This window comes from Colias philodice, chromosome 11 (genome assembly GCF_061535455.1).
Source record: "Colias philodice isolate Cphi_HAF_F1 chromosome 11, ilColPhil1 Martin Lab GWU primary, whole genome shotgun sequence".
Classification (NCBI taxonomy): domain Eukaryota; kingdom Metazoa; phylum Arthropoda; class Insecta; order Lepidoptera; family Pieridae; genus Colias; species Colias philodice.
Window position 1 is genome coordinate 12,307,004 of NC_143096.1, and position 13,546 is coordinate 12,320,549.

Consider the following 13,546-nt stretch of genomic DNA (forward strand, 5'->3'; position numbering starts at 1 on the left):
ATTCTCCTCAGATAATGAAAATTTATTGTAACAACTTACCAATCTATTATAAGTTTTACTGAACCTCGGGTTAGTACCCAATTTAAAGCACTGTATTGTCAACAATATTCTCGACATTGTCTCTCTGTCCAATCGTGCTGCTGCTATTATTAAAGCTTCACTATCATTGGTCCTTTGTAACTTTACGTATTCTAGCTCATTGCCAGCTAAAAATAATAAAACCATTTCAAGTGTTAACATGTTAAGAACAACAAATATAATATTTATTTGGTTAATGATGTGTGTGTGTGTTTTTAATGTACAAAAATTTTTGAGCTTGTATTACCTACTTGTATAGAGAAAACAAAAATTAATTTCAGTATTTTTTAACTCTTGCCTATTTCCATTTTTAAACTCACCAGTAATACGATAGTCGATAGCCGCATTTTCTCCAATATCTTCATCAATTGCTTTAATTTTACCAATAACAGAGCCAATGGGAACTTCTTCTTTCGTGGTCATTAATATTGGCGGGGCATCCTAAAATTATAAATTATATAATGCTTTTATGACCTTTTTAACCAAATTCTTAATTATTTAGACCGATTATTTTATAAAATTTGCTATTCTTTTTAAAACAACTGATCGTATCTTTTACGCGTAACTTACTTTGAAGGTAGATTGCAGATTGGAATAGCACCAAGGCTATCGTTAATATGCGTATCACGATTATCTTTTAAATATTTTTTTATATTTTATTCAAAACGAAAATAGGTATAAATTTAATAATAATATACACCCGTACTCCTCCAAATTATTATGGTAAAAACTCACCAGATGTCTAGCAAAATGCGGTTTATGGTCATCCACATCAGTGACCCGCACGGTCACAATGCGAGTGCGCTGCTGAGACGGGGAGCCGCCATCTTGTGCGACGAGCACTAGTGTGTATGCTGCTTTACGTTCGCGGTCTAGTGGTTGACGTGTCGTTATAATACCGGAGTCTGGGTCTGGAATAATTCGTCTAATGATATCTTTTGAATGGTATGGTATTTTGATTAGATGTATGTTGTGTGTTAATCATTATTAAAAATCGCTTTAGCGAAATCGGGAGATATTAAAATATACTTAAAACCAACTTAAAAAATGTTCGTAAGATTAATTCTTAGATAAAAAGTCGGCAAAAAAATAATTAAGAAGTTCATACGAGTTTTAAATTATACTGCTTTGACAAATTTGTAATACTTACTACTCCATCAGTTAAATTAACAGTGAAATTAATAATCGCTCTTTTTTATCGTATTTAACAAAAACAAAAATACCACATCTTCTACCACTTATACATACCGATAGAGAACACAGACGCATCTTCAGTCCGTTGTATGCGGTAAGATAATTGCCCGGCTGGTTGCGTTGGATCGTCTGGGTCACTTGCTACCACTTGATATACCATAGAGCCTATTGTTGCATTCTGTGAAATGTATGAAATAATTTAAATATTAATATTTAATACGCAATTAGTGATCTTCATATTATGTGAAAGGCGGTGAAAGTTAATTTAATTGTAGTTGATAAAAGAAGTCTGATTTCGTGTGCCGAAATATTTCAGTATAATATTTTGGGGCAAACTTTGTAGGATCGTCTTTTTTTAAAGTGAAACTTTTATTACATCGTCTCAAACTTTTTGGTCTGTGTAGCGCATGTCGCGTGTATCGCGGCTGCCGAGTAGGTATACCTACTCGGCAGCCGACCGTCATGCGACATGCGCTACACAAAGCAGTGTTCGGAACCGTTCGAACAGTTTCACTTTTACCGTGGTTTCTTAAAACCACACAACATTTTTCTTTCTAAAAGCGAAAATTTTTATATACAGAATTTTTCTACCCAGGCTATTACAGTGAAAATTTAATTAAATTTTAATGAAAAACACAACTATGTTTCAAATGACACTTCTAAACAACAAATTTAATTACCTCGCTAACATACAAATCTTCGCCTTCCGCTGGCCGTATGAACCTAGGTACCCCATCATTAGCGCTAACATCCCCGATATAAATCGCAAGGGAAGCATCCCCTGAATGTCCTCCACCATCCGTGGCACCAACTAATAGCCGATAGGGGTCAGTTCGACCCCTACCTGTGAGTTCCTTTTGAGTTTTCACTTCACCAGTTGTTTGATCGATTGTGAATAAACCTGAAATATAGAAGTACTTAAGGTTGTTTTTCCTAATTTTTTAAATTAAGATAAAACAATAGTATACAAAACCTCAACAATATCGGTTTAAAATATTATTGGCGATAAAAATAGACTCAGAAAATCTACAAAATTATAATTCTACAAGAAAAAACCCCCATATATGATAGTAAAATATATTATTGAGCAGTAAGCACCTATAATTCTTACATTTGTTCTGAATTATTTATGAACTAGAACTTACCATTTGCTTCGCCCTCATCAAGGAATTCATATTTGATCTCGCCTCCTAAACCTTCATCAGGGTCGGTAGCCAGCAACTTGACAACACTGATGCCAATTGGAACGTTTTCAGGAACCACAGCTGAAAATACGATAAACAGTTCTATATTATTTCTATTTCTTGTATTTTATGTTGTTTAGCTAACTTGATTGATGGCGTTAAATTCGTCTTCTAGAATGATAGGTACTTTATAGGGTATAAACAACGATATATAGGTAACAGGCCGGGTACAGAAAATAAACTTTTGGAAAGTTATCGTGATAGTCACATTTGCGCACGAGCACAGATAAAACAATCTTCTTTCTATTTTGTATTTAATATTATTTACCCATGAAAAGCTGGAGATCAGACTTATTGTTCTATCTAAATAAATTAAATTGTGCAAATCATGCGATGTTTATTGAACAGCAATTCTTTTCATATAGCCTATATACTTAAAATAGCCCTTACCAGTATACACAGTTTTCTCAAACGTTGGCGAGTTATCATCCACATCGAGTACATCAATCAATACTGCAGTGGTGGATCGTAGTCTATCTGTAGATGATGGTCCATCTATGGCTTCCACTTCTAGACGGAGGACCGATTGACGCTCGCGGTCTAGCGTTTTGTTCGGGGCCACCTGGAGATAGATGATGATGATGATGAAAAAGCTTTTGATGTATAACATAATGATGAATAGGCATGACGAAAGATTTTGAAATCCTCTTCCATAATGTGTGTATACGTTTACTATACAAGAAAACCCTGTATTTCGGTAATATACTTAAATTTAACGAAGATAAAAGCCATTTTCCAAAAAATATTTATCAACTGTGCCAAAACAGCTCGCAGGTGTCATGGCGTAGGCGTGACGTCACACTTTGGTAAATACGTAATTATTTGTACGCATTGCGAAGAAAATTTTAAAAATATTTATTTAATATGTGTTATAGAAACGAATTTCAAAGTTTATAAGTGGTGTGCAGTATTGCAATGTGACTCCACATAAAAATAATGCTCAAAAATGTGTTAGTAATTATTTTAAGCGAGAAAATAATAAGAAATGATTGTATAAAGTTGGCGCGGAGAACCCCGAACCATGTATTCGTGAATTCGCAATTATATTTCTGTTCTGAGTCGATAAAGCATACGTGAAACAATAGAAAATAAATAAAAATGCGTATTCTCAACATATTCATAACAACAAAAAACATCTGACGTGAGTTGTTTACTTAAGCGTGACGTCACGCGTGTTTTAGTCAAAATGGCCAACTGCAGTATTTCAATGTTTTATTTTATTGATAATCTCATTAATCTTAATGTTTTTTAGATTTCTAAGTCAGTATATGTAATTTATCTATTATACATTTTCCCTTAAAAACACTAATACGATCATTTATGGATACTGTCGTCATGCCTATTATGTATACTTAACATATAATTTCATATTATAAGTTGAAAAGAGAAAAGAGAATATGGAACAATTTAAAGCATCATCTCATCCAAATATGCGTTTATGATGCTTCAAGATTAATAAAACATGACCTTTTCCTATGAAAATAGCATTCAAAATAAAATGTTCACCAGGAATTGTGACCCAGAAGACTAACTGTAATAATAAAAAAAATGAAAGAAAAATCTATATTACAGCGCATTAATAGAGACAACAGATCAATTTGTAGTATAATATATTTATTTTTTATGATAGATCTTTATAATCCATACCTGTATTTCCCCTGTTTTGTTATTAATCACAAACAGCTCAGTGTTTTCTCCTCTCAGCATATAGCGTACATCGGAATACCCATTTAGCTCGTCTTGTTTTGTTAACACTGCGTCTTTATCATTCGCTTTAACTGTAACTACTGCTTCCGGATATAGAATCGATTCTAATACACTGACTTTGTATAACTGTAAAAGTATATCACAATCATTTATTTAAAGGTAAAGGTTTTTAAATTTGTTTATTCATTTCAATACAATTTGCATAAAAATAATGTTACAACAAAATAGGGTGTTCTATCTGGTTGAACTAATACATTTTCCCATACTAGAAATGTTACTCACCTCTTTCTCGAATACTGGAGCATTATCATTAATATTCATCACTTCAATAACAACTTTCGCTGTACTATGCTTACTTTCATCACTACCTATCGCTTGTACAGTAAGTGTTAAATTCGGACTCTTTAATTCTTCATAATCTAGATGTCTTGTTAACACAACTTGACCACTGAACGGGTCTACTTGTAACAGACCAGTTTCTGAATCAACTACTTTAAAATTTGTCACTTTAGAGTTTGATATAGGGTCTTCAGCCATAAGAACTAGCACAGTACTACCAATAGGCTGTTCCTCTTTGATTTTGTGGTAAATTAATGGATTGGAATTTGTCCAACCAGGATTCATAAATCGTGGATTATCATCTGCGTAAGGTTGTATATAAATAGTATGTTCTGTTGTTGCGAATTGTTCTTTATTCAATTCTGCATTAACATCGACTACTTTAATAGTAAGTATGACAATCGATACTTGACTATAATCTAAAGTTCCATTAACAAATATATCTCCAGTATCTTCATCTATACGGAAGATGTTTTTATAATCATAATTGGCGTTTGGTTTCAATTGTACGCCGGCTTTAGAAAACGCTTTAATGGGATCTATTATCGAGTATTTCAGCTTTGCTGTTAAGTCTGTGTCGTGTGCGATAATTTTCGTCACAGTTTCATTGATTGGTGTTCTTTCTGATATGTATGTGGTCGCTTGTGTGATGTTAAACACTGGGGGTTTATTATTAACGTCTGATATATGAACAAAGACGGTCGTAGTTGCTGTTTCTGGTGCAGGTCGTCCGCTATCAACAGCAGAGACTATTATTTCGTATCGATCGGTGTTTAGATCGCGATCTAAGTTTGCATCGCTTGATACTGTTATGAGACCCGTTCTGAAAGTTACAAAATATCTCGATAAATATCTATTTTATTAATTACTAGCGGTCCGGGGCGGGGCGGCTTCGCCCGTGGTACATATTTATGTTTTCGAAAATCGTACTTCAAGGAATATAATAAAAAAAGAATTATCGAAATCGGTTCAGCCGTTCTCAAGTTATGCGCTTACCAACACATTTTGGGATTCATTTTTAGGGTTCCGTAGCCAAAATGGCAAAAACGGAACCCTTATAGTTTCGTCATGTCCGTCTGTCCGTCTGTCCGTCTGTCCGTCTGTCACAGCCGATTTACTCGGAAACTATAAGTACTACAGTGATGAAATTTGATGGGAATATGTGTTGTATGAACCGCTACAAAAATATGACACTAAATAGTAAAAAAAAGAATTGGGGGTGGGGCCCCCCATACATGTAACTGAGGGATGAAATTTTTTTTTTCGATGTACATACCCGTGTGGGGTATCAATGGAAAGGTCTTTTAAAATGATATAAAGTTTTCTAAAAAACATTTTTCTTAAAGTGAACGGTTTTTGAGATATCAGCTCTCAAAGTCGTAAAAAGTATGTCCCCCCCCCTCTATTTTTATAACTACGGGGTATAAAATTCTAAAAAAAATAGAGGTGATGCATGCTAATTAACTCTTTCAACGATTTTTGGTTTGATCAAAGTATCTCTTATAGTTTTTGAGATAGGTTGATTTAACTGTAATTTATTATATTTGCTGCTACGGAACCCTTTGTGCGCGAGCCCGACTCGCACTTGGCCGGTTTTATTATATTACATATAAGATTTACCATGCAAATTAAGTAACAAAAATATATCAGATTCAACTTCTCCTTCGTATTATGTGGAACGTGTGAACGCGTTTATTGCACTATTAATTTCTTAAAAATAATATAAAACTTACTTCTCATTTATAACAAAATTGTCCTTAGAACCAGTTAATATATGATACGTTAATAAATCATCCAATCCATCTGGATCATTAGCTACAACCATAGTAACATTATCTCCCGGTTTTGCGTCTTCTCTAATATTAGCCTTATAGTTCATAGGATTAAGGTCGAAAGTAAAATCATCTGTGACGTCATTTTTTTGGTTCACTGTGTATTTGTAGTGGTGGTAGTTGCCTTTGAATGTAGGCCGTTGGTTCCCGGGTACTCCTACGCGAATAAATACTCGAGTTTCGTTGAATAGCGGAGGGGCACCTGTAAAAACAAAGTAAAAATATAAATAAACAAAGTAAACAAAGTATAAAAATTCATGACTATTTTAAAACTGACATGTACTATCATTTTATAAAATATATGCAGATGCTTAAGGGTGCACATTGAGTCTCATAAAATGAACGCATTTGTGCTACTACTGGATCGGAAAAAAATTCATGCATACCTATTTATTGAAAAGTGCGTTATATCGAAAAAAAGCCACAGCTAGTGCCTAGTGCTACTACTGTGATATAGTTGAAGCATAACTCCTTACCATAATCAGTAGCCCTAACAACCAGTTCATACTGCCCACGAGGTGTATCCATAGTTTCCACTTTCTGCACTATATCCAGTTCCCCGGTGTGCTCGTCGATTGTGAACACTTGTCCCTTGTGAGCTATACTGTTGTCCGATTCGAGAGAGTAGCGAATACGTCCCCCGCCTTGGGTTGGCCCATCTATATCGGTTGCCTAAAATTAAAAAAAAAATTGTAAGCACAAGAGAAGAGAGAATTTTATCAGAACGTCAACACTCAACAGTTTGTCGATTGTAGTAAGTTCACGATTTGTTAAACTTTTATGAATATTTTTATGTAAGACGCAAATGAAAATCTGCACATAACTGCACAAGCACGTTGCAATTGCCTACAATAAAATTTATTCATCTATTTTGGTTAGTGAATTTGACCAAAACTCAATATTATTTAAATAAATACTCACTCGAATAACCAATTGCGGTTCGAAGCTGGTGGCGCCATCTCGTATCGTTCGACTGTACTCAGACGCCTCAAAAATCGGAACATTGTCATTTACATCTAATACATCAATAAATATACTGGTCGTTGATCCTTTACCCCCTCCATCTTTAGCAAATAACGTTAAACTGTAACTCTTTTGACTTTCATAATCTAGCTCTCTTGCCACGTAAATACCACCTTTATTCTTATCTGTTTTGAAGAAATTCGCACCAAAACCGCTTAAAGTATATTCGATCTCACCGAATATACCGTAATCTTTATCCGTTGCAATAATATCGCCAATTTTGGTACCAACTGTAGCGTTTTCTAGAACGTTCAGTTTGTATTGCTGTTCTTCAAATACTGGTGCATTATCATTGACATCTAATAGCTTTACGTTAACTCTAGCTGATGATAATTGCTGATCATGTAGTGATGTAACAATGTCGAAACTGAATAGCCTTTTTTCTTCATCATCGACATCATAATCTAGTTTGGATGAATCTCTAACTTTAACACTAATCGGTGTTCTTCCTTCACCGTGTTCATTCGTTAACGCAAACACACCTTCTGAATTAAACACATTGCGTAGTTTCAAGTCGTATTTACTATTTTGTCCTAAATCAATGTCTTCAACGTATATCGATAAGCCGGGTATTGGGCTGCCATTATCGATATTTTCCGGTATCGATATGTCAAAAGTATCTTTATTAAAAATCGGTACATGGTCATCGACATCGGTAACTATAACGGTAACTGGAATGACTGTGAAATCTGATGGCACTTCGTTATTTATTAGTTCTGTGGCCTGAAAAGGTACATACAAATGATTTTTCTCTTAACTTATTAAGCTTGTAATATAATAATATGTAAACTATGCTTATAAGTTTAATTCCGAACGTACAATTAAAATGTTTTAGATCTTTTTGTTCAAAATAAAAACTTACCTTAATATTAAAAGTATAAACTCCACCATTCTGCACTATAATATCGCTTTCTCTATCAATCGGGTTATTTGTTGTGGTCAGTATAGCACGACCAATTGCTCTTTCAGGCAATAACTTGAAGTAGGATTGCGTATCACTTTCAAGGGTCAATAAAACTGGTCGAGGGTTTGCTGTGTCGCCGTCTTTAGCTACTATTTCTAAAATACTTGTATCCTGAAATTATTATACAAATAGTATTGTTATATTTTTTCAAATGTATTCTTGATTTACCAGCAAGCTGGGCCAGATGAAAATAGAGAACTAAAGGCACGTAAAGGTGTGTCAAATTTAAATTATTTTTTTCTTTGAAAGCTTAATTTAAATATTTATTCACAGAATATCAGTATAATGTGTATTTTCTATTTTTCACATACAGCTTTGTATAAGAACACATAAGATTTCTTCATTATTAAGCAAGATAAGTTACATTACACTATGATTAACACGAAGAAACATTACGTATTAGTTAAAACCACAGATCACAGAAACTAAAGGGAGATATGGTTAGGGGGCGGGGCCGGTGTCGCAGCAATATGTCCAAAAAAAGAACAAACTGTAGCGGTGCTGTATACGTACGTCACTTACAATCTAGTGTGCGAACGAATAGTCGCTCTCATATTTTTGTGTGATGACACGCACACAACGCGAGGTATTGTTTTGATTTTGTTTGCTGCAGTTGTGTGCGTAAATTTTTTATGAGACAATATGGTTTCGTACTCAGCGCAAGCGATTGGCATCTCTCTAGATCTCTATGGTTAAAACAAAAACAACAGCAGACATTAAGCTCACTAGTTTCTAGATTGAGTAATAGTCTTATTACTTACAGGACTAGTATTCTCCGGTACAGTGGGCGAATACGGCGCATTAACAAACACGGGTGGCTGGTCCTGTACATCCCGTACCCCGACCGCCACGCTCGCAGTCGCCCGCAGCGGACGTGCGCTCCGGTCGAGCGCTGCGAGCGTAATAACGTATGCGGTACGGCTTTCGTAGTCGAGAGGCTTGGCTAGGTAGATGCGCGCTTGGTATTCGTTTGGTGATATCTGCGGGTATTTTGTATTTTTACTCTTTTTACTGTATTGTTTTAAAATTATCAAATAAACTGGAACGTAATAGAATTGAACACAGTAAAATATTAAGCAAATTATAATTAATAACTCAGGCTCCGGAATCACAGACACAATAGAAAATCTATTGTGTCGTGGACCGATCGGGCCGTTCGGGGCTCAATGGGTTAATAATATTTTAGTTCAAAGTGTTGTTACAAACAAAGTCAGTGTTTTATTAAATAGAATGTAGTTATGTACTATGAATTATTAAATATTCACCATGTCAGTAACAATCCTAAATGTTGAGCAAGCCTCGGCATCGCTTCCCCTATCTTTAGTAGAACAAGTGACTCGTATATTCGCGTTTTCACCTTCATCGAGATCCGTTATCAATATCTTTGGAGACACCTGTAAAATAAATTAAAATTTTCACGTTCCGTTTCATGTTTTAAGAAATTTTTTGTTTAGTTAATAGAGGAATATTCATAAACTAACTATCCGCCCGCGGCAGCACCTGCATTGTATTAAACTTAATAAATTATGTACTAAAACCTTCCTCGAGAAACATGCCATCTATTGGCGAAAACAGAATGAAAATAGGTGCTCTAGTTTTTGAGTTTATCGCGAACAAACAGACAGACGCAGCTGGGAATCTTTTTTATAATATTCAGTAAGTATTTAGTAGAATCTCACCTCAATCTCACTATCAACGGGAGTTGCCTCACTAATATTAACGATGTACGGTCGATTGTGGAACACAGGGGGGTTATCATTCACATCCCGGACTGGTATCACACGACGTAGGGACACTGTGTTTGGTTCTGTGTTTGATAAACCTTCATCTGGAATTAAATTATTGGTTAGCAGCTATTGTAAGCTGAAAATATGCTCGATATCTTCTTATTGATTCATGTAATAAGAATGGTAAAACGTTTTGTCTTGTAAGAAATCGCCTCTCGAAGAATCATCTGATGAGGTAACAGCTCTATACCTATTTCACTTGATATGTATTACAATATATTTTTAGGTATATAAAATGTAAACTTAAATTAGTTCCTGGATAATCATAACTTACAATTAGACGATAGAGAATACGTTACCTGTAATACTAATAATGACTTCCAGAGTCGCTTGTTCTTCCCTATCCAAGCTCTTCGCCAACGTGACCACACCCGTGTTGGAGTCCACACTGAAGTATTGGCCAGATATGGAGTATGTCAGCCGACTGTTTTCTGGATCGATTCCTGGAAAATAAAAAGTATTTAAAAAGTATTTAAGTTGGTATTTTTGTTAGTGGCAGCAGTCACACACATTTTATTTTAGCTGATTGTTATTCTTATTTAAGTACATATTTAATAATTCCAACTGTAAAAACGTATTTTAAGTGAAATTTTTGTTTCGATCTTCAGAATATGCCTGCGATATGTTATACTAGATCAAAAAATAAGGCTTAAACGTCTTCTTCGTCTCTTGTGCCACTTAATTTTTGTTATAGTAGTACACTTCAATTCAAATGTGTTTTTATCATTATCAAATCTTACATACCTTTTAATTGATAAACAGGCGTCCCCACCGCTGTATCCTCCGCTACACTAAACTGGGACATGTCCCCGGTTTGGGGCACAAAATGCGGGGCCCTGTTGATCTCTTGGGACATACATATTTGAGCAATTGCCAGGACTAGCAGGATTATAAGCGGGTTTGGCTCACATATAAGCGCAGGCTTTCGTCTTTGGAAGATTATTTCTGCCATCTGTGGAGAATAAAATTTTGTAATAATAAATATGAATTAGCTTCGCCCCGCGGTTTCACTCGCGTGGCTCCGCTCCTGTTTGTTGGTCTTAGCGTGATTTAAGCACAATATCTACGCATTTCATAAGCTAGGTATTATGCTATTTTTTACTATTTTTACTATTACTAAATATTGAATAATGAATTGCAATAGGAAGTCGTGCAAATTCCCTTACACAATAAGTTGGTAAGTTATCTAAGGGCAGTTACTATTGCGTAATCGTAACCAAAACATAACACCACTCTATGTTGTCAATTGTGTAAGATTCAAATGGAATCATACCTAAATTTGTAGATACTAAAATAAGCATTTGGTTGAAAGATAGTATTATTTCTGATTCTGCTAAGTGTAGGTTTCTGATACTGCTAATTGAATCGAAGATCCTATAGAATAGATAAGTCTCGGTATACCAGGAAACATATTATGGTGGTCTATTAAGAACATTGGCCACTTAAACAGATGTTTCTAAATCTTTAAATTTATAAATCACCAGAACGTACATACAATGAATCATTCTACTTTCGAGTGTGAATACACTTTTTACGTCATAAACCTTTCTTTTGGCGCCTTTGAGTATTTTCACGTATTTGGTAGAGAAATTATCATAGTATTACAACAATTCTATACTTTTTATAAACATTTCACTATTTCTGTTCGAACGAACGATACAAATTGATACGAATACGCGTATTTACTGCACATTTTGAGTTTAATATTACCAGCGGCAGAGAAATAATTGTATTACCATAGATAATATAATACTATCATCATCATCAGCCAATTATGTTATCCCTACTGGGACACGGGCTTCCGGTTAGGGATCAGGCCGTAATCCACCACGCTGCCCGAGTTCGGGTTGGCAGATGTCACATGTCGACGAACTTATTGATTCTTGATTATTCGACTGACGACTAGGTAGGTAAAATACTTCATTGTTTTTGTTCGAAACTTGATACCAATACGCGTATATGCCCTTTATTACGAATACATAATGCGTTTTGTTCCCATTAACGCTATGTAACACTAAATAGTACCTTTATGTAACATAGTTTCAATTGATAGACTAAGTTCGGTAATAACATTTTAAAAACAAAGAGCATTGTCCCGATAATAATCAACGGCAAATACATTTTTCTCATTGTTAATTATTATGCTGTTGTTGTATTGAAAAGCAATTAGTTTTGCCTGCGGATTTGACATTAAGTAACAATCAGATTATTCGGTTAAAGTTCATTCAAAATCTACTTACAAACTTTTTCAACACATCTTTAATGCACACAATATGTACTGTATACATCTTGGCCGAAATGAAAAGATAGTATTGATCACACAACATTTCTCCAATTCCTAAAAAGGATTGAACACACCTAGGTACATCTCTTTTTACTACATATTATGTCACCGGCGTTTTAATCATTGACACTAACCATTACACTAAATAAATCGTTTGCTAATCTTATTACGTCAAAATACAACTATTAGCAAGGAGATTAACAGATAGAAATTGGAAACGAGTAAAGTCTATGCTATTAGTATCAGAAGTAAATTTTGTTCGGATGAACTTATTTCAGGAAACACTCGTTCGAATTAAGATGTTTTTTCGGGTAGTCACTTTATAGAAGACTAGTTATAGAACATAGACTATCATCACGCTATCAGTAGGTACCTAATGATTATGGTGCAAAAGTAGGATATTCCTTATTCAGAGCAGATGTTGTTGCGTGGGTAACAACTTTCAAACACATAATAATATGTAAGAGACTCCATCTACTACTGTACTAATATTATAAAGCTGAAGAGTTTGTTTGTTTGTTTGAACGCGCTAATCTCCGGAACTACTGGTCCGATTTGAAAAATTCTTTCGGTGTTAGATCTATCGCCCATTTATCGGGGAAGGCTATTTATCATCACGCTAAGACCAACACGAGCAATGCGGGTGAAACCGCGGAGCACAGCGTAATTTATATGACTAAGGTAAATTTCAAAGAACAGTTAGCTCATAGCACTTGTCCATTACATGTTCTCGGAGCGATGGTCTAGATTTATTTCGAACAAATCTCACGTAGGTACGTTTAACGGCATTCTAGTGGTACAAACATGCTGATTAACATAAACAAACTAAATGTATTTTATACGCAACTTATCTTTGAAAATATGAATTATTAAGATTGTTTTGATGAATGTAATGTAGCGATTTGTATAGCTATACTAATATTATAAAGCTGAAGAGTTTGTTTGTTTGAACGCGCTAAGGAACTACTGGTCCGATTTTTTAATTTTTTCGGTTTTAGATAGCCCATTTATCGAGGAAGGCCTATCGCCTATAGAGGCTATATATCATCACGCTTAGACCAACAGGAGCGGAGCAACGCGGGTAAAATCGCGGG

General features: G+C 34.9%; 1 protein-coding gene across 2 annotated transcripts in view; it reads right to left on the reverse strand.

The window, feature by feature from the left end:
- The window catches only part of Cad74A (cadherin 74A), a 60,582-nt gene that overhangs the window by 42,299 nt on the left and 4,737 nt on the right, over positions 1–13,546 (reverse strand). For both annotated transcript variants that reach the window (XM_089701172.1, XM_089701171.1), the window contains exons 2-19: positions 10,913–11,120; positions 10,468–10,611; positions 10,061–10,209; positions 9,647–9,775; positions 9,143–9,361; positions 8,280–8,492; positions 7,316–8,140; positions 6,871–7,066; positions 6,296–6,596; positions 4,506–5,385; positions 4,164–4,349; positions 2,907–3,078; positions 2,418–2,537; positions 1,953–2,173; positions 1,327–1,450; positions 814–989; positions 399–519; positions 40–206 (exon numbers count right to left, since the gene is read on the reverse strand). In XM_089701172.1, coding sequence (XP_089557298.1) covers positions 40–206; positions 399–519; positions 814–989; positions 1,327–1,450; positions 1,953–2,173; positions 2,418–2,537; positions 2,907–3,078; positions 4,164–4,349; positions 4,506–5,385; positions 6,296–6,596; positions 6,871–7,066; positions 7,316–8,140; positions 8,280–8,492; positions 9,143–9,361; positions 9,647–9,775; positions 10,061–10,209; positions 10,468–10,611; positions 10,913–11,120 — 4,551 coding nt within the window. The remainder of the gene's footprint in view (positions 1–39; positions 207–398; positions 520–813; positions 990–1,326; positions 1,451–1,952; positions 2,174–2,417; positions 2,538–2,906; positions 3,079–4,163; positions 4,350–4,505; positions 5,386–6,295; positions 6,597–6,870; positions 7,067–7,315; positions 8,141–8,279; positions 8,493–9,142; positions 9,362–9,646; positions 9,776–10,060; positions 10,210–10,467; positions 10,612–10,912; positions 11,121–13,546) is intronic.